Here is an 18378-nt window from a genome sequence, read left to right on the forward strand (position 1 = left end):
GCGTTGAGGACGGATGTATAGTTGGGTGTCATCTGCGTAGCAATGGAATTTAAAGCCATGATGATGGATGATGTTGCCTAATGGGAGCATGTAGATGATGAAGAGTAAAGGCCCAAGAACAGAACCCTGGGGAACACCATGTGGGACAGAGGCAGTAGTGGACTTAGCCTGGCGGATAGAAATGTAATGCTGGCGACCAGACAGGTAGGAGGTGAACCAGGATAGGGCAGAAAATACCAAGAGCAGAGAGTTGTGAGATGAGAATACTGTAAGAGATTGTGTCAAATGCAGAGGAAATGTTTAGAAGAATTAGAATACTGGTGGAGCCGGAGTCAGTGGCCATAAGTAGATCATTGACAACCCTAAGAAGTGCTGTCTCGGTGCTGTGGAGTGTGCGAAAACCGGATTGAATACATTCATTGTGGTTGTTAGATGACAAATGTGTTTGTCATCTAAGCATTGACCACTTTCTCAAGCAGTTTTGAAAGAAATGGTAGATTTGAGATTGGTCTGTAGTTGGCCATGTCAGAGGGGTCGAGGCCAGGTTTCTTTAGGACAGGAGTGACAGCAGCAGTTTTTAATTCCAGAGGAACAGCACCAGTACTTAGTAGTTGGGAGATGAGAAGTGAAATCGGCAGTGAAATAACAGGTGCACATTTTTTAAGTAAAGCAGTAGGAGCGGGATCAAGATGACAGGAAGATGCGTTTGCTTTGTTGAGTAGCTCAGAGATATGAGCAGGGGTTGGGGGGGCAAAATCAGTGTGAGTAAGAGGTGTAGGTGTAACAAGAGCATTTTGAAGATGTACCAGAAACTTTGAGAAATAAATATTCAAAGATCAAAGGTTATTTTTAGTATTTAGCTATTTTGTGTGCTGCTGCGCCTCCCTGTGTGTGTAATAAGCAGAGTGTACACGCGTTGTGAATCCGCCTATAGGCACACATTACTAACGCGCTCTTTAAATAGCAAAAAAAATCAGTTGCCTCAAAATAGCAATGCTCCAACAATGCACCTGAACACACCTCTTTTTCATGGGCGAACAAATTGGCTAAAAATACATTTGCTATTTAAACAACGTGGCGCAGGACGTGAAAATGATAACTGCGTCGGGCTGAAAGTAGCAAAAGACACTAGCCTGACACTGCATTGCACCAGGTGTATGATAGGGCCCATGGCAGATCTCTATGCTAAGCCTCAGATATCCACTTAAAATAACCCCTGCATTGCCCATTTTGCATGATTGACATTCCCTATCTCTCTGGCTGAATAACAGATCATGTTTCTTCTTAGGTGACTGGACTGGATGGTAACTACCGTATTACATGTCACACGGTGATGGAGGTACTGCGTGAACACAGGGACAGTGTCATGGCTGTGCTGGAGGCCTTTGTCTATGACCCATTACTCAACTGGAGGCTTATGGATAGTAAGCACACAACTTTTCCTTATTCAAAAGACTTAAACACACCAGAGCCACACAATCCTACTGTTGAGTCGTAAACATCTCTGCTCATATACATTAGGGAAGTTGACCTGCTGTGTGACTTGCTATACTCCATCTAAAACGTTTTTAAACAGCATTTTTCAAGGTTTCAAATTGAGCCAAACTGAACATTATCTCGTCCTCTGTGTTCTACGTTTCGGTCGACAACAGTCAAACTGTGCATTTTGAACAGCAAAATTATTGCTTGTGGTCTGTGAAATTTCCCCTTTGGAGCATTGGAGTTTTGCCTTAGTCCATGCGATTACAAAGCTGTGGTTACAACAGGTTGGGTTGTGCCCCTCATGGTGTATGTTTGGTCCCTCATCATATTGAGTCAAAGGCACAGAAGGATTCTCACACTCTGACTTAGGATCTAGATATTCTCTGATCTGTGCACTGTCAGGCAACCAGTATCATCATAATGGACCAATGTCATCTAACTGGTCAAAGCCTTCATCCTCAGGCTTCAGCTGTAAAACTCCTGATGCCTCTCTCAGCTCATTTGGGAGCATAGCGACTTCTTCCAAATGTGTCTTAGGTTCGACGAACTGTAGAGCAGAAGGGTATGCCATCCAGTTTCGGTGCTCTCCGAGCAATTGTTTACTGCTTGTGTCCAGTCATTTTGCTTTTGTCTAAATCCATTTAAGCAGGGTGGGGCATTCCTGTCAAGCACGGCGCTACACCGGGGCTAGGGGGCGCTAAAGCCCCGTCAAAAATCTGTGTAGCCCCAGTTAAGCCCACGCAACCAGGGGGCAAAAGACCCGCGCTCTTAGTTCGTACCGGAGTACATCTGACCTCAACACGCAAAAATCCGGTGCAGCATCAAAGTATTTGACGAGCTGCACATGACCACATAGCACGTAGTTGTATGCATCAAGGGATTTGTACGCTCTAATCATTTCTCTTGTATACACATTTGGTGTCTGAATTAGATACTTATATAGCCTATATCAGGCCATACAATTGCTGGCCACTTCTTGTCATCCACAATCCAAAGATCGTCAGGTATTATTGTATAGGGATCCGGCAAGATCTCACCATTGCTGAGAGTAAGTTTTTTAATATAATCGCCACGGTCAGAGGTACTAAGGCTTCATAATCCATCGTCAAATCTTTGATTTACAGTAAAGTAACGTTATATGTGTGCAGTCATGATATGTTGCAGGTCGTAAAGTAACGTAAACAAGGTTAACTTGTATAAAAGCAAATTCGGGCTCTATAGAGGCTATTACATTACTAACTTAGTCTAACATGATAATTCATACATGCATCACAGTATGTCCGGATTTTGATTCGTAAACAGTTGGACGTTTTACATAATGTAATATTAATATGAAACACAAACAAACAGATCCAACTCTGAAATTGCAGTTTATTATTGAGTCAACAACAAGAAATTACAAACAATCGAAATTACGTTAATTACAATGTTCTTTTACAGAACTCGGCATAACAGATAGCTGTTTTTTGCCCAGTTCATTTTTAACAGGTACAGGGTGTTTGTTTTTCTTGCTGTGGCGTTGTATATTATTAATTCTATTTTTGACGTTGTGATCCGAATCATTAGACACCAGTGATGAGCGGGTCAAAACAACCCGCACCCGACCGACGTTTTCAACTAACCCGCCCGCAACTCGGACCGCAAAAAAAGAAAAAGAAAATATTGTACCCGACCCGCATTTTTTAAAAGTAGACTAGTAAATGCTCATCGTTGCGTCGTTCAAAAAAAAAAAGAATTCTAATTTTGTCAAGAATTATAAAAAATCGTCAATAAGCTCATAATTTGTACTAAAATAGTCTAAATGTTTAGTTTTAACTACAATTTTAAAAAGCTGGCTTTGTCTATTTTGATGTTTCTGCGCAAGTTCAGCAGACAGTGAGGTTCGGGTTTGTTCCGATCAGAGCTCGTGAGCGGAGAGCGCATTTCTGAATATTCCGCTCCTCTCACGGTCGCTCCCCCAACACAGAATGGCCTGTTTGTTCGAAAATATGTGGAATAAGGGCTACCTCCGACTAATTTTTTTTTCTAGTCGACTAGTAGTTGTTCATTTAAGCCATTCGTGGACAAATCGCCCCTTTAGCCTATATTAATTTAATTAAATAGGCTAGCCTACAGGATAATAAGCCGCACGCATAAAACTTGCCACAAAGAACCGGTTAAAGTAATGATTATGAATGTGTCTAAATTAGCAAGGAGACATTTAATTGTTTAGTAATAAACTGGTGTTTTCTGTGTCGCTGCAAAGATGAAGTTGACGATGCAGACTCGCCATGAACGCCAGAGAGAAATGCACATTTCATTTGGATTACATAATCAGAGAGTAGCCCATTTATTTGGGTTTGAATATTTTCGTTTAAAAGTAGACATTTCAAGCTTTCTGTAATATATAGCCTATATTTCTCAAATCTGTGAGGCACAAGCTGAGTTTCGGCGCCCTCCGGTTCACGTGCAATGCAAGTGATCGTGCCGGCTCCTTATTACATTGTTTGCTATATATTTGATTCTTATTCATTAAATGCGGGCAATTGATTGATAAAACATTGATCAAAATTAAGATACAATTTATACAAAACGAAAATCTTTTAAAAAGAGTTTTCTATAAAACAAAACTTAATGAAGTGGTCAAAATCATGTTTTACCAAAAACAGCGCCGTTGCTAGGAGGGCGCCAGCGCCTCTGCCTTCAGCGGCTCTGCCTCGCGAGTGGATGATAGCCCTGAAGACGCCTAGCAATGATATACCTTTAGTGGTAGTATACCTTTAGTTAAGCTATACCTTAAGAGTCTTCGTAGCGCGCTAAGAGACAATGTTGTCGGAAAATGCAGCCCAGGTATGATGCGTAATAGAGATTCCAAAGCTCTCTTCTTTGGTCAGAACCATGGAGAGCGATCGCGGATAGGGCTGTCCTTTGCACCGAAACTTTTAATAATGTAACAAAATATTTAAAGAGCATCAAGCTATTAAAATCTATATTATGTATACGCACAGTTAATATAACAGTAGGCTATATTAGTCAATATTTTTTAAGCAGTTAAGCAGTGATTGGATAACGTTTTTTATTTTTTTATTTAACGTTTTTAATTTTAGGCTTAGTTATTTTGTTGACTATTCTTTGGCCAAATCCAGTTAAAGTGCTGTGTATCATAGCTGCTTTTATTGAAAAAACGAGAACCTCTATATTATAGAGTAACTTAATTAATGAAAATCAATTGTTTTCTTAGCACCCCCACGTATCGGTCCAGCTCCCCATTAGCACCAGTAGAGAAAAAATCCTGGCGCCGTGCCTGATTCCTGTAGAATAAGCAGATATGTAAATGTAAAGGTCATCATCATAACAGTTGAGACTATGGCGGCGGATAATGTGACTGAGCAGTTTTTAGTAGTTGAGGGAAGAATCAGATGAGATGGAGCAGTTTCTCATGTGAAGAGATTGCAGATAGGCTAAGAAGATCTAATTGGCAGATAGAAGAACTAACTTTTGTAATTAAATCACTCACAGATAATGGACTGGTGAAATTAAAGCTAGACAGAACTGTAATGTCCATCCATGTTATAATCTCTCACATGCATGTTATCTGTAAAGCCATCTGTAAAGATACCAATAGACGTGGATACAAGAACACTTTCAAACTTTATTTACGCATCATCCTCAATAGTTGCACACTGGTATCTTTCACACTCTGTGTGGGTGGGATGTCGTCTTATCACAGAATGAATTAAATGCTTATACCAGCGGCGAATTAGTCTTCCAGGTTCTGATGTCAAACCTCCACTTTTATTTGATGAAGAGCACGCCAAAATGAATGTGAGGTAGTATTTCTGCAACAGTTTGGCGTATTGAAATGAAACTTGGTACCTGCAATCACAAGCATGAACTGAGGCTACTTGCAGCGTTTTGGCACTGTGCCACCTACTAAATGGTTAATTTTCCCATATCAATATTATTTGGGCATCAGCCATTTTGAATTTTAATATGCTAATATGTCATAAAAAAAATTAAATGTCATAAAATGTAATTTGCAATTCAATTCTGATCGAATTAATCCTCTAATGTGTCTTAGGGTGTGAATTACACAGCGACCTTCATGGGGTCAGTAAGAGTAAGGGTAACAACAACAAAAAACCAAAAGCCAAAAGTTCCAGGTACATTAATTAATTAATAAATTGGATTTTGAAACACCTTGAAGGTGCAGCTTGGACACATCTTCAGTGAAGGACCCAGGGTCATAGGGTGTTTCGGGTCTTTGATCTTCAGACACCCTCGCCTGGGCGACCCAACCGGGGTTGATCAGGCCCCGGTTTGTGTCCAAGCAGCGCGCTACTCCATACTGCTTCCCTTTTGATCCACAACCACCTAGAGGCTTTTTCGGCGGCCTCACTGATGTTTTTGGTGGCTCTTCTTTCACGCAACCCTCTGATGCCAAGGAGTCTGAATGCCCGATGCACAGATTGACTTAGAAAGCCCCTGCAGCCCACTTCTATTGGCTCACAGCGGGCCCTCCATCCTCTCCCTCTGCATGCCTCAACCAGCTCAAGATATTTGGCCTTCTTCCTTTCGTAAGCCTCCTCCATCCTGTCCTCCCAGGGGACAGTAAGCTCTAATAGCACAACTTGCTTTGTTGAGTCAGATGTTAAGACCAGATCTGGCCTCAGTGACGTCCTTGCTATGTGCTCTGGGAACTTTAACTGCCTCCCAAGGTCCACATGCAACTGCCAGTCACGGGCCATGGCTAGCAGTCCAGTTGAGGCCTTACGTTCTCCCTGAGGTTTCTCCCCTGCCCTGACAAAGGAGATGTTGTGCCTCACTGGGACATGATGTTTAGACTCCCGGATTGCGGTGCAGATGGTGTCTGCTACTGCCTTCAGCACCTGGTTATGGCGCCACGTGTACCTCCCCTCTCCTAGTGCTTTAGGGCAGCAGCTCAGGACGTGCTCCAGGGAACCATAAGCTGAGCACAGAGGGCATGTTGGTGTTTCTGCTAGGCCCCAGGTGTGAAGGTTAGATGGACTTGGGAGGACATCATACACCGACTGGATCAGGAACTTAAGTCTTGCGGGTTCAGACTTCCATAGTTCTGTCCAGGTGATCTTCCGGGCTGTTGCATGATTCCAATTGGCCCAGGCTCCTTGCTGGCGCATTGCCACGGTCCTACTGAGGCGTTCCTCCTCCACCTCTGCACGAATCTCTCCCTGCACCATCTGGCGTCTCTCTCGTCCTTGGGCTTTGTCATAGCGTGGCTTTGTGTTGCTACCTAGACCAGCTCTACCAACTGCCACAGAGCCAACTAAGACACTATGTCTCAGTCTCGCTTCTGCCTGGTCGACTGCCTCTTGCGCTCGCCATTTCCTCCCAGTTCTGACCGTGATGCCGGCGGAAGAGACTCTGATGTCAGCAGAGTCTCTGTAAAGCAACACCTCCCTGGCTCTGGTGACTTTGAACTCCTCGGTCAGGCCAGTAAAGGGAAGCTGCAGCTTGTTGTTGTGCCCATACAGAGCAATGCTGCTCAGGCTCTTCGGCAAACCCAGCCATCTACGCAGGTATTGGCTGATATTGCGTTCAAAGCCCTCCACACTGGTTACTGGGACTTCGTAAATCAGTAGTGGCCACAGGAGTCTTGGCAGGATACCATGCTGGTATCCTGCCAAAAACTCTCCTCGGTTTTCTCTCGCCTCCCGGATCAACTGGGTGATCACCCCTGTGTGTTCCAAACAGCCCGGCATGCCTGGGACTCCGCCCTTCTGCACCGAGGTGTCAATATAGGAATTCCTCAGGAGATACTCAGATAACCTGTTGGCAAGAATCTTGAAAAAGATTTTTCCTTCCACACTGAGCAGGGAGATGGTGCGGAACTGCGTGATGTCACTCGCGTTCTCCTCCTTTGGTATCCAGACACCCTCTGCGTGACGCCATTGCTGGGCCACCTTCCCCCTCCGCCATACTACCCTGATGAGTCTCCACAGCCTCTCCAGGAGTCTCGGGCAATATTTATAGACTTTGTATGGCACTCCACTTGGACCTGGGGCTGCGCTTGTACGTGCTGCTCGTCAGGGTGGGAATTATGTAATTTTAGGGGCAAGGCCATTTGGCCTCCACCTTTTTTTTTTTTTTTAGGGGCACCAAGGCCATATGACAGGGCACAAAGGCCATCGTACAATTCGATGGTTTTCCCATTCAGATTGATACCATAACATCCTAATTTGGAATAAGACATGGATTATGACTTTTTTAATAAAAAAAAAACATTTTTTAATGAGAGAGAGAGAGCGCCATTACATCCAGAAGGTATACACCCTCACACAACAATAGAAACAACATAAATGCCAATAAAAGCATTCAGAAACAACACAAATGCCAATAAAAGCATTCAGAAACAACACAAATGCCAATAAATTAATAATTTCCTGCATTGTCGAACGCTCTTCTTCATGCGTTTCAAATATGGACTATAATGTTCAGTAGAGCGCCCTCAGGCTGCTGGTATGAATTGAAACAGCACATCAGTATACAGCACTCATAATGATTGCATCGACGCATTTGGCTATAAATTCAATAAAATATTAATCCTGTCAATAGAAATCTGATGTAAACTGAGAATATATCAATATTTCTCCAAATCTGCACACTTTTGAGCTAAGAGCCATGAGGGACGTTGTTTTGTGAATCGCTTTCATGACGACAGCACAGGAGTTTTTTTATGAATGGGAGCGTCTGACGCTCATAATTCATATTAAAGGTATCGACTCATTTTTGCATTTCATAACTCCTGACACAAATTAAGACATAACTGTCAATATAAATTTCTCAGAATACAATAGTGGTCAAATACTGAAACGTGAGTCTTATATCTTTTTAATGATGTAAGTTATAGTTTGTCAAGGTAATAACATTAAATCTTATAGTAACTTTGAACTATTAAAAAAAAAAAACGCTTCAGTGCGCCGACGCCGTTACCTCTGGAACCTTGCATAGGGCCCTTTTCTGAAAAGGGCACTTATCTAAGTTACTAGCAAATAGATTTTGATATTTTTAGGTCAAACCGTTCTTGTCTGTCAGTCATATAATGCAGGTCTATGGTCACGGTCTCAAAGAGCAGCCATCCACAGAGTCCAAATTAAAACAATTCCCCATCGTAAGTACACATTGATGGCCTAAGACACGAAACGAGCGGTTTGTGTGAGAAAACGAACAGTATTTATATCGTTTTTACCTCTTATAACACAGCGACGTCCAAGTGATCTGAGGGCGCCCGCGCTTCCTGCTGTGTGACGTGTGCGCAGACTGGTGCATAGATAGACATATAGATTTCGCCTTGGCTACGGCAGTTCATGAACGAATGCCGTAGCCAAGGCGAAATCTAGTGTATATATCTATGCACCAGTGTAGACAACAGAGTGTCGTTCTTCTGTTGGTGCTGACGTTACATGCTTTTTGCACTGCTGTTTTGATGCGTGAGATCATCGATGTGATTATGACACTGCACCTGCGCGAATCCACAAACTAATTGAAGTTCAGAGACTACTTGGGTGGAACTTGGACAGGGCCAGGGCACACAGGCCACTGTGGCCGTACGATGATTTTTTTTTCACGGGGCATGAAGGCCAAAGTGTAGGGCAACGGCGGCCATGGCCGCGTGGCCGCGGTATAATTCCCACCCTGCTGCTCGTACAATGCTCCTGACCTCTGCCAAAGTGGGCTCCTTGATGTTAAACTGGAAAGATGGTTCAGGTGGTGTGGGTAGCTCTCTACAGGTGGGCAGATTTTCCTCTCTCCTGCTGTCGCTGTATGTGTCACTGAGGTGCTGATTGATCTCCTCCTCTGGGCATCGCAGGGTCCCACTCCGCTTCTGCCCCAGCAGCTGCTTAGTAAAGCTAAAGGGATTTGCAACGAAGGCCATTCGCTTGCGAGCCCTCTCTCTGCCTCTCCTCCTGTGCCACTCAGCCCGTCGTAGAGAGATGAGTTTCTGCCTCAGGATGTCCCGGAGCTCTGTAAGGGCTGGCCTTTCCTCCTCGCTCGCCCTCTTATACTGACGGTTTAGGGCCTTCATCTCTTTCCTGAGCTGGGAAAATGAGCTTGGTCTCACGCCGGTTTGGCCTAGTGATGTTCTGAGCCTTCGGTAATTTGATGCCAAATCTCTCTGCACCGATGCTGATGATTAGTGTGCTCATCAACTGCAGTCGCTGATCAACTTCTCCTCTGCATGATGCATCTAGAGTAGCCTCAACATCCTCGTCAAACTGCCGCCACTCGGCCTCCTTGTTTGCAGCAGGCCATAGAACCCGACGGTATTCTGATGGTTTGCTAGGTGTAGCATGTCGAGCATGGAGGTTCTGGACACTGTGGCCTGTGGGGTGACTCCGGTTCCTGCTCCTCCTCCGTCTCACCAGGGTCAGTGCTTGGCAATAATAATAATTGTTCCCATTTAATCCTAAACAAACTTCTTTTTTTTAACGGAAAAGGAAGAAAAGCCATTTTTGTTCTCTTTATTTGCATGACGCAAAGCTCTTCATCTTCATTTAAAAAGTGCTACAATATTTCACTTTTCCTTTCTACATCAATGATGATTCTGAAAGAAAAACAACTTATTTCAGTGTTGTTGTTAATGTTGTGGTTAGTTCAGCGATTTACTTTATACATTCAGTTCAACGACATTTCATGTATCATTCAACGGAACTGTGTGAATTCATTTTAAACACTTACATTATGTTTTGGCTCTGTCCATGCAATAAATGTGCATCTTGTAGAAAATAACGGTGACATTTCCACTCAATGAAATATGAGAGCAACGTGAGGAGCGCTAGCATAATCCAGTGAAAGGCATTAAAGAGTGCAGAGTATCTGTGAGTTGTGAGGGCGCAAATGATCCACTAATTCGGAATTAAAAGGTAACAGACTTTCTAAAATAGAGTTATAAGACTATTTATAACCTCAGTCTTTGAGTCATTTAAAGTTTTTAAAAAAAAAGTTACTTGCCAACCAGAGCTTTACCTCATCAAGACAACTTAAGACTTACAGAGGGTAGGTCTTCCATGCAAATGGCATACTGCCCTCAGATCAGCCCGAAATGCTGAATGTCTTTCAGACACTAAGCATTATGTAGCCTATACAATTTTTTTTAACTATTTTTATTTATTTTTATTTTGCCAGGTTTGCATTTTTTACTCTTTATCTCTGAGCATTTGATGTTATTGTATTGATTATCTTTTAATTGATTATGTAATTGGCATGATACATTTACCTGACTAAGAATGAATTGTTACATTTGATTTTATTCTGATTTACTCAGAAATTATTGATTCTAGTAGATTACCATAAGTTTACACTCAGGTTAGTAACGGACTAATGCTCATTTTTGTGGAGCATTGGAGCACGCCAACTGAAGTTTTAGAGTTCCGCCTAACACATTGGAATTTATCAATGTATACTTAGACTGTAGAGGCAGTTAATGCGTTTTCTGTTTAGAGCAACAGAACGTTGTTAGACCAATCTAAATAGGGTGAGCCTCAACCTCTGATTATTGTAATATTATTCTAACTAAGTGTACGTGGGAAACCATAGCATGATTTTACAAAGTTACCATTAGAAGAAGTTAGGTTGGTAAGCTTGTTTCTATGGTAATGGTCGTGGTCTCTGGTTAGATATAATTTTACCTTAGTTAAGTGTACAGATCTATGGGGACTACATAATATACTTTTAGAAATTAACAAGCATGGTGCGGTTACTTAAAAAGTAGTAGTCAATCGCCTCTGATTATTACTATATTGATATACACTATATTGATACACAATATAAAACAAAGTACTAAGTATTTTGAACACCCGGTAGAAAATATATACATCAATAATTAGTCATACTAACAGGATGTGAGCAAGTTGGTCAAATAAACTGGGTACTGACCCATCTTTCTAGAGCAAGCATTTGCGAATCCTGCGTTGAACTCTGAGATTTGAGAAGCAGTCATCAGTAAAATGACGTGTTGTGGGCTAGTCAAGTTGTTCGTATGCGGACAACGTACAACATAGACGGGCATTATATGCAAATTGTATCTTCTAGTGAAGTAAAACCGTAAAGCAGTAGGATTCGAAACACAAATGACTCATAAAGGTGGTTCGATTCTTTCTTTGGGGAGACAATAACTTTATTTATCGTGCACTTTCAACTCTACAACTTTGCAAGAGTTTTCTTTCACAAACAGCTGTAATACACACTGCATGAGGGAATATTCGGAAAAAAAATAATAGGGGCACTTTGAAGATAACTTAATATCCTTTTATATTTTGTTTTTTTAACAAACATTTCTTTTGAAATCTGCAATTTAAAGGCCCTATATGGTTCAATTCCATAGATCTCAATGTGGCTCCAGGTCAATTTTTTTTTAATTTTACCAATATTCAATGGTCAAAAACCAAATGTGCTAACCAATTTGCACACAGCTGATTCGTATTGCATTTAAAGGGAATGTCTGAAGAATAAATAATGTTGAAACTAGAAATGCAACATGTTTTTTTTCTATCAAAACAATTGCATACAACATACCTCCTTGAGTGCCAAAAATCCACTTAAATGGTCAAGTGTATTTATATGAATCTATATTTGAATCAGTTTCAAGGATATTTGGAAGAAGGGATTTTGTTCATTTTAACAGCTTCTGAAGCTGCTGTTACAGGCATGTAAACTTCAGAAAAATATTTTATTGGCACTTAGAGAGGTAGGCTATGTTGTATGCAATTATTTTGATACAAGGGAAAAAAGATACATTTCCAAATTCAGTATTATTTGTTCTTCAGACATTCCTCTTTAAACACAATAAAAATATCAACCATATAGGGCCTTAAAAATGAAGATTCCAAAAGAAACGTTTACTAAGAATTAGAATCTAGAAGGATATTAAGATATCGGTAACACTTTACAATAAGGTTCATTAGTTAACTACATTAGTTAACATTAACTAATAATGAACTGCACTTATACAGCATTTGTTCATCTTTGTTAATGTTAATTTCAACATTTACTAATACTTTATTAAAATCTTGTTAACATTAGTTAATGCACTGTGAACTAACATGAACAAACAATGAACAGCTTTATTTTTATTAACTAACATTAACAAACATTAACAAAAACAGTAATAAATGTATTGCTCATTGTTAGTTCATGTTAGTTAATACATTAACTAATGTTTAATGAAGGAACCTTATTGTAAAGTGTTACCAAGATATCTTTAATACTTTTAGAGTTACAGCCATGCAAACTTTGGAAAATAATATTTATGGCACTCAGACAGGTATGTTCTATGCAATTGTGTTGATTACAAAAATGAGATGCGTTTCTAGTTTCAACATTATTTGTTGTTCAGATATTCCTCTTGTAGATTTGAAAATCAAGCTTTTCCCTGTTATGGTTGAATCACAGAAGCTACGCCAGTTACTTTGCCAAGAGATCTCTTATTTATTATTTTTATACATGTGTCAGACATATGAGAGAAACAGACATAGAAGAAGAGGGAGGTTATATGAGAGGTGGTCATCATTCAAGATTTCTCTGTTCCCCATCTATTTCCTCTCACCCCCCTCAAGAAAAATCTTTATTCTTATATGTCAAGAGAGAAACTCTGAGAAGATGTTATATTCATGCCAGGTCTATGCGTTTCCGTGTTTCTCTGCCATAGTACAGTAAGATTGAGCTTAAATACACAACTGAGCGACTTTCAACTTCCTTGTAAGGTAGAAAAACATTGTTTAAAGATGGAACGTATATGCTAATGCTTGTAATACCACACAGACCACAACTGTACACATTTGCTGTATCATCATCAGTGGAACATCTCTGCTCAGTGCACATGTACAACATACTCTGACTTCACAAAATACATTATGAAATTATTGTGAAAATGAATACTAAAAAATAACATTAAAATTTACTATTCATTCTTTAAAAGAAAAAATGTTCAACTGTATGCAAAGTGACCCACATTTGGTTGCCGACCACTAAAAATGTGTACAATTGACCAATTTACTCTTGGAACTGCATTAAGATCTCAATATCTCTGGGATTGAACCATATAGGGACTTTAAAATTAAGATACCAAAAGAAAAGTTTCTTAAGAACCAGAATCTAAAAGGATATTAAGATACATTTAATACTTCTTGAGTTACAGGCAAAAAAACACAAGAAGTGCTTTTCCCATTTTTTTTTAACTGTCACCATTGGTATATAATGCAGCAAAGATTGCTAAAGTAAAAATATTTAATTATTAGACCTACCAATCTCCATTTAAAAGTAAAATAATGATGCTGCCATCTTTCTAAAGCCATTTTTACCCTCTGTAATTTGGGTCCAAATCTCAGGTGAAAATTGTAATTTTGACCTCCCTCTACAAAACGGTGAATTACTTAGTAAATATACACTCACCTAAAGGATTATTAGGAACACCTGTTCAATTTCTCATTAATGCAATTATCTAATCAACCAATCACATGGCAGTTGCTTCAATGCATTTAGGGGTGTGGTCCTGGTCAAGACAATCTCCTGAACTCCAAACTGAATGTCAGAATGGGAAAGAAAGGTGATTTAAGCAATTTTGAGCGTGGCATGGTTGTTGGTGCCAGACGGGCCGGTCTGAGTATTTCACAATCTGCTCAGTTACTGGGATTTTCACACACAACCATTTCTAGGGTTTACAAAGAATGGTGTGAAAAGGGAAAAACATCCAGTATGCGGCAGTCCTGTGGGCGAAAATGCCTTGTTGATGCTAGAGGTCAGAGGAGAATGGGCCGACTGATTCAAGCTGATAGAAGAGCAACTTTGACTGAAATAACCACTCGTTGCAACCGAGGTATGCAGCAAAGCATTTGTGAAGCCACAACACGCACAACCTTGAGGCGGATGGGCTACAACAGCAGAAGACCCCACCGGGTACCACCCATCTCCACTACAAATAGGAAAAAGAGGCTACAATTTGCCCGAGCTCACCAAAATTGGACAGTTGAAGACTGAAAAATGTTGCCTGGTCTGATGAGTCTCGATTTCTGTTGAGACATTCAGATGGTAGAGTCAGAATTTGGCGTAAACAGAATGAGAACATGGATCCATCATGCCTTGTTACCACTGTGCAGGCTGGTGGTGGTGGTGTAATGGTGTGGGGAATGTTTTCTTGGCACACTTTAGGCCCCTTAGTGCCAATTGGGCATCGTTTAAATGCCACGGCCTACCTGAGCATTGTTTCTGACCATGTCCATCCCTTTATGACCACCATGTACCCATCCTCTGATGGCTACTTCCAGCAGGATAATGCACCATGTCACAAAGCTCGAATCATTTCAAATTGGTTTCTTGAACATGACAATGAGTTCACTGTACTAAAATGGCCCCCACAGTCACCAGATCTCAACCCAATAGAGCATCTTTGGGATGTGGTGGAACGGGAGCTTTGTGCCCTGGATGTGCATCCCACAAATCTCCATCAACTTCAAGATGCTATCCTATCAATATGGGCCAACATTTCTAAAGAATGCTTTCAGCACCTTGTTGAATCAATGCCACGTAGAATTAAGGCAGTTCTGAAGGCGAAAGGGGGTCAAACACAGTATTAGTATGGTGTTCCTAATAATCCTTTAGGTGAGTGTATATTCATGACATTTAATATTTTGGCTTCCTCCTTCATTTATGTATTTCTTTCACTAGAAAAAAAAAATGTATTCAACTTTTTAGCCAGGGACCTCTGGCTGAGTTGACATGGAATGACCCCACTGTTTATGATAAAACGATACTGGTTACTCACGTAACCTCGGTTCTCTCTAGAAGAGGGAACGAGTATTTGCGTAAGTTTAGCTTACGCTACGGGAAAAGTCATCTTTTCTCGAGATACTGAAGCCAAAAATTATCCTTAATTTTCATATATTGTCCACGCAGTGCAGCAGGCAGCTAGCAGAGCTAGAGCGAGCAATACTGCGCGCTCATTGGCTGCCGCGCGGCAACTGCTTTAGCCTACCGGTGAGCCCGGCGTGACGTCACGCCCAATGAGGGCCAGAATGGGCGGCGTCAGAGCGTATATAAGGAAGGCTCGGAGGCTAAAACTCTGGTTTCTGTCGAATGAAGCGACATGAGCTTGCGGCGCGAGCACGGCAGGGAACGCAAATACTCGTTCCCTCTTCTAGAGAGAACCGAGGTTACGTGAGTAACCAGTATCGTTCTCTTACGAGAGGTTCTCTCGTATTTGCGTAAGTTTAGCTTACGCTACGGGAACCCCATTGTCAACGCCGTGCGCGCCTTGCATCCACATATAAACCCCCGGGAGACCCGGGGGGTATAAAAGTGGAAGAACAGGTGGCCAGCAGAGCGGGCCAACACGTGTCCATAAGCACTCATAGGGAAAAGGATAGAACGGCGAGGCCGGTCTATATATCACTGACATACCCTGAGGTGCAGCTCGACCAGGAGAGCTAAATCGAGTAACTAGCCTGCGCACACATAAGCAGGACATAGACCCGACTAGACTGACAGAAGTTTAGCCTGCAGGGCGGGAACTTCCAGGTTATAGAACCTGACAAATGTAGAGGGGGAGGCCCAGCCCGCCGCCATACAAATATCCTGAATGGAAATCCCGCTGGACCACGCCCACGAAGAGGCCATGCCTCTGGTGGAATGAGCCCGTATGCCCAAAGGGCACTGCAGGTCTTTGGACGCATAAGCTGCGGCAATAGCGTCCACTATCCATCTGGATAGTGTCTGTTTCGAGGCGGCGAGACCTCTGGCGCGCCCACCAAACGAAACAAAGAGCTGCTCCGAGCGCCGAAAAGCTGCGGAGCGCGTGACGTAACACCTTAGAGCCCTGACAGGGCAAAGGAGGCTACTGTCATCCCCACTGCCGGGCGGCAGAGCTGAGAGGGAAATAACTTGAGCTCTAAACGGGGTACCCAACACTTTGGGGACATAACCGTGTCTTGGTTTGAGAATGACCAAAGAGTCATTAGGTCCAAACTCAAGACACGCCGCGCTAACTGATAGCGCGTGCAAGTCGCCCACGCATTTTACTGAAGCCAGAGCTAACAGAAAAACGGTTTTAAACGTCAGGTATCTCAACTCCGTAGAGCCCAGGGGTTCGAAGGGATAAGCTTTTAGGGCCTCTAGGACCAAAGACAGATCCCATATAGGTACCAGAGGTGGCCGTGGAGGGTTCAACCTCCTAGCCCCTCGGAGGAAGCGGGTAATGAAAAGCTCCTGAAGGAAGTTCAAAACCTGTGGAACCCCACAGGATTGAGAATTCAAACTCTTCTCCGCGCACCATTTGTTAAACACAGACCATTTAGACGCATAGAGCCGCCTCGTAGAGGGAGCTCTGGACTGCGCGATCGTGTTAACTACCCCTTCTGGCAAATCAACGAATATCCGTTGATCACCCACGCATGCAGAGACCAGTGCTCTGGATGGGGATCCAGAATTGAGCCTCGGGCTTGAGAGAGAAGGTCTCTCCTCACTGGAATCGGCCACGGGGCTGTTCCTGACAGCGCCGTCAGCTCTGGGAACCAAAACTGGTTTTCCCAGCGCGGGGCTATGAGGAGCACCGCGCAGCGCGTTTCCCTGATCTTCGCTAACACCTGAGGCAGCATAGAGATCGGGGGAAAAGCGTACAATGGGACGTTGGGCCAGATTTGGGCCAGCGCGTCCTCGCTTTTTGAGAAGAACCTTTGGCACTGAGCGTTCTCGCTCGTGGCGAAAAGGTCGACTTCTGCTTTGCCGAAGCGACGCCACAGCGTCTGGACTGTTTGGCTGTGTAAAGCCCATTCCCCGGGGGGAACATTGTCCCTGGACAGCCTGTCCGGTCCGTCGATTAGGCGACCGGGCACGTGCGCTGCTCTCAGAGAGCGCAGCGAGTCCTGAGCCCAAACCAGAAGGCGCTCTACCAGAGCGCGCAAGGTTCTGGATTTGATTCCGCCCTGACGGTTCACATAGGACACCACTGACATGTTGTCCGTGCGGACTAGCACATGGTGCCCGTGCAGGTAAGGGAGAAAGTGCTTCAACCACGCCTCATTGGGCGTGACGTCACGCCGGGCTCACCGGTAGGCTAAAGCAGTTGCCGCGCAGCAGCCAATGAGCGCACAGTATTGCTCGCTCTAGCTCTGCTAGCTGCCTGCTGCACTGCGTGGACAATATATGAAAATTAAGGATAATTTTTGGCTTCAGTATCTCGAGAAAAGATGACTTTTCCCGTAGCGTAAGCTAAACTTACGCAAATACGAGAGAACCTCTCGTAAGAGAACTTAGTTGCAGTAACATTAATTTCTTGTGCAAAATAATCAAATTGGTAATTTTTTTATATTTTGAATAGAATAACAACACGCATTCATATTCAGTCACTTCCACTGCAGTTTATTTGTGTTCACATAGCTTCACTGAACAGCGTTCATTAGGGCTTTTAGTCCAAAAGTGTCCAAAGTCTAGAGAAAGATTGATGTTTACACATTTACTTCATATTTCTTTAGACGGAGTCATACTTTTTATAAATCTTCCACTGATTTACACGTTCTGATGAGCATTATGGTAAATCAAATGTTATATTTAAATTCATAAAAACATACATATGCTTGTGTTGTGCTCCTTAATGTTATGTTGTTATCTGGATGATCTACTACTTTGTTTTGTGGTAGTTGTTCATTAAGTACTGTTATTTGTCCTGAGCAGTTAAACTGCCCACTGTTCTTCAGAAAAAAATCATCCAGGTCTTGCACATTCTTTGGTCTTCTAGCATCGTCTGCATTTTCTGCCTTTCCAACAGTGATATTACTTTAGTACAATTGAGGAACTAACTAAGAAAAGAGTAAGAGTAAACAGGATGGTTGGTCAAAAATTATATTTTCATGTAGTTCTGCCCTTCAGAAGCTACATAAAATATTTGTT

The 18378-nt window shown here is 42.4% G+C and overlaps 1 protein-coding gene across 1 annotated transcript in view; it reads left to right on the forward strand.

Moving 5' to 3' along the window:
• The window catches only part of mtor (mechanistic target of rapamycin kinase), a 224863-nt gene that overhangs the window by 186140 nt on the left and 20345 nt on the right, over positions 1-18378 (forward strand). The window contains exon 53 of the mRNA XM_084138801.1: positions 1289-1424. Coding sequence (XP_083994927.1) covers positions 1289-1424 — 136 coding nt within the window. The remainder of the gene's footprint in view (positions 1-1288; positions 1425-18378) is intronic.

Source organism: Abramis brama (assembly GCF_963993115.1).
Source record: "Abramis brama genome assembly, chromosome: 16".
Taxonomy (NCBI): Eukaryota; Metazoa; Chordata; class Actinopteri; order Cypriniformes; family Leuciscidae; genus Abramis; species Abramis brama.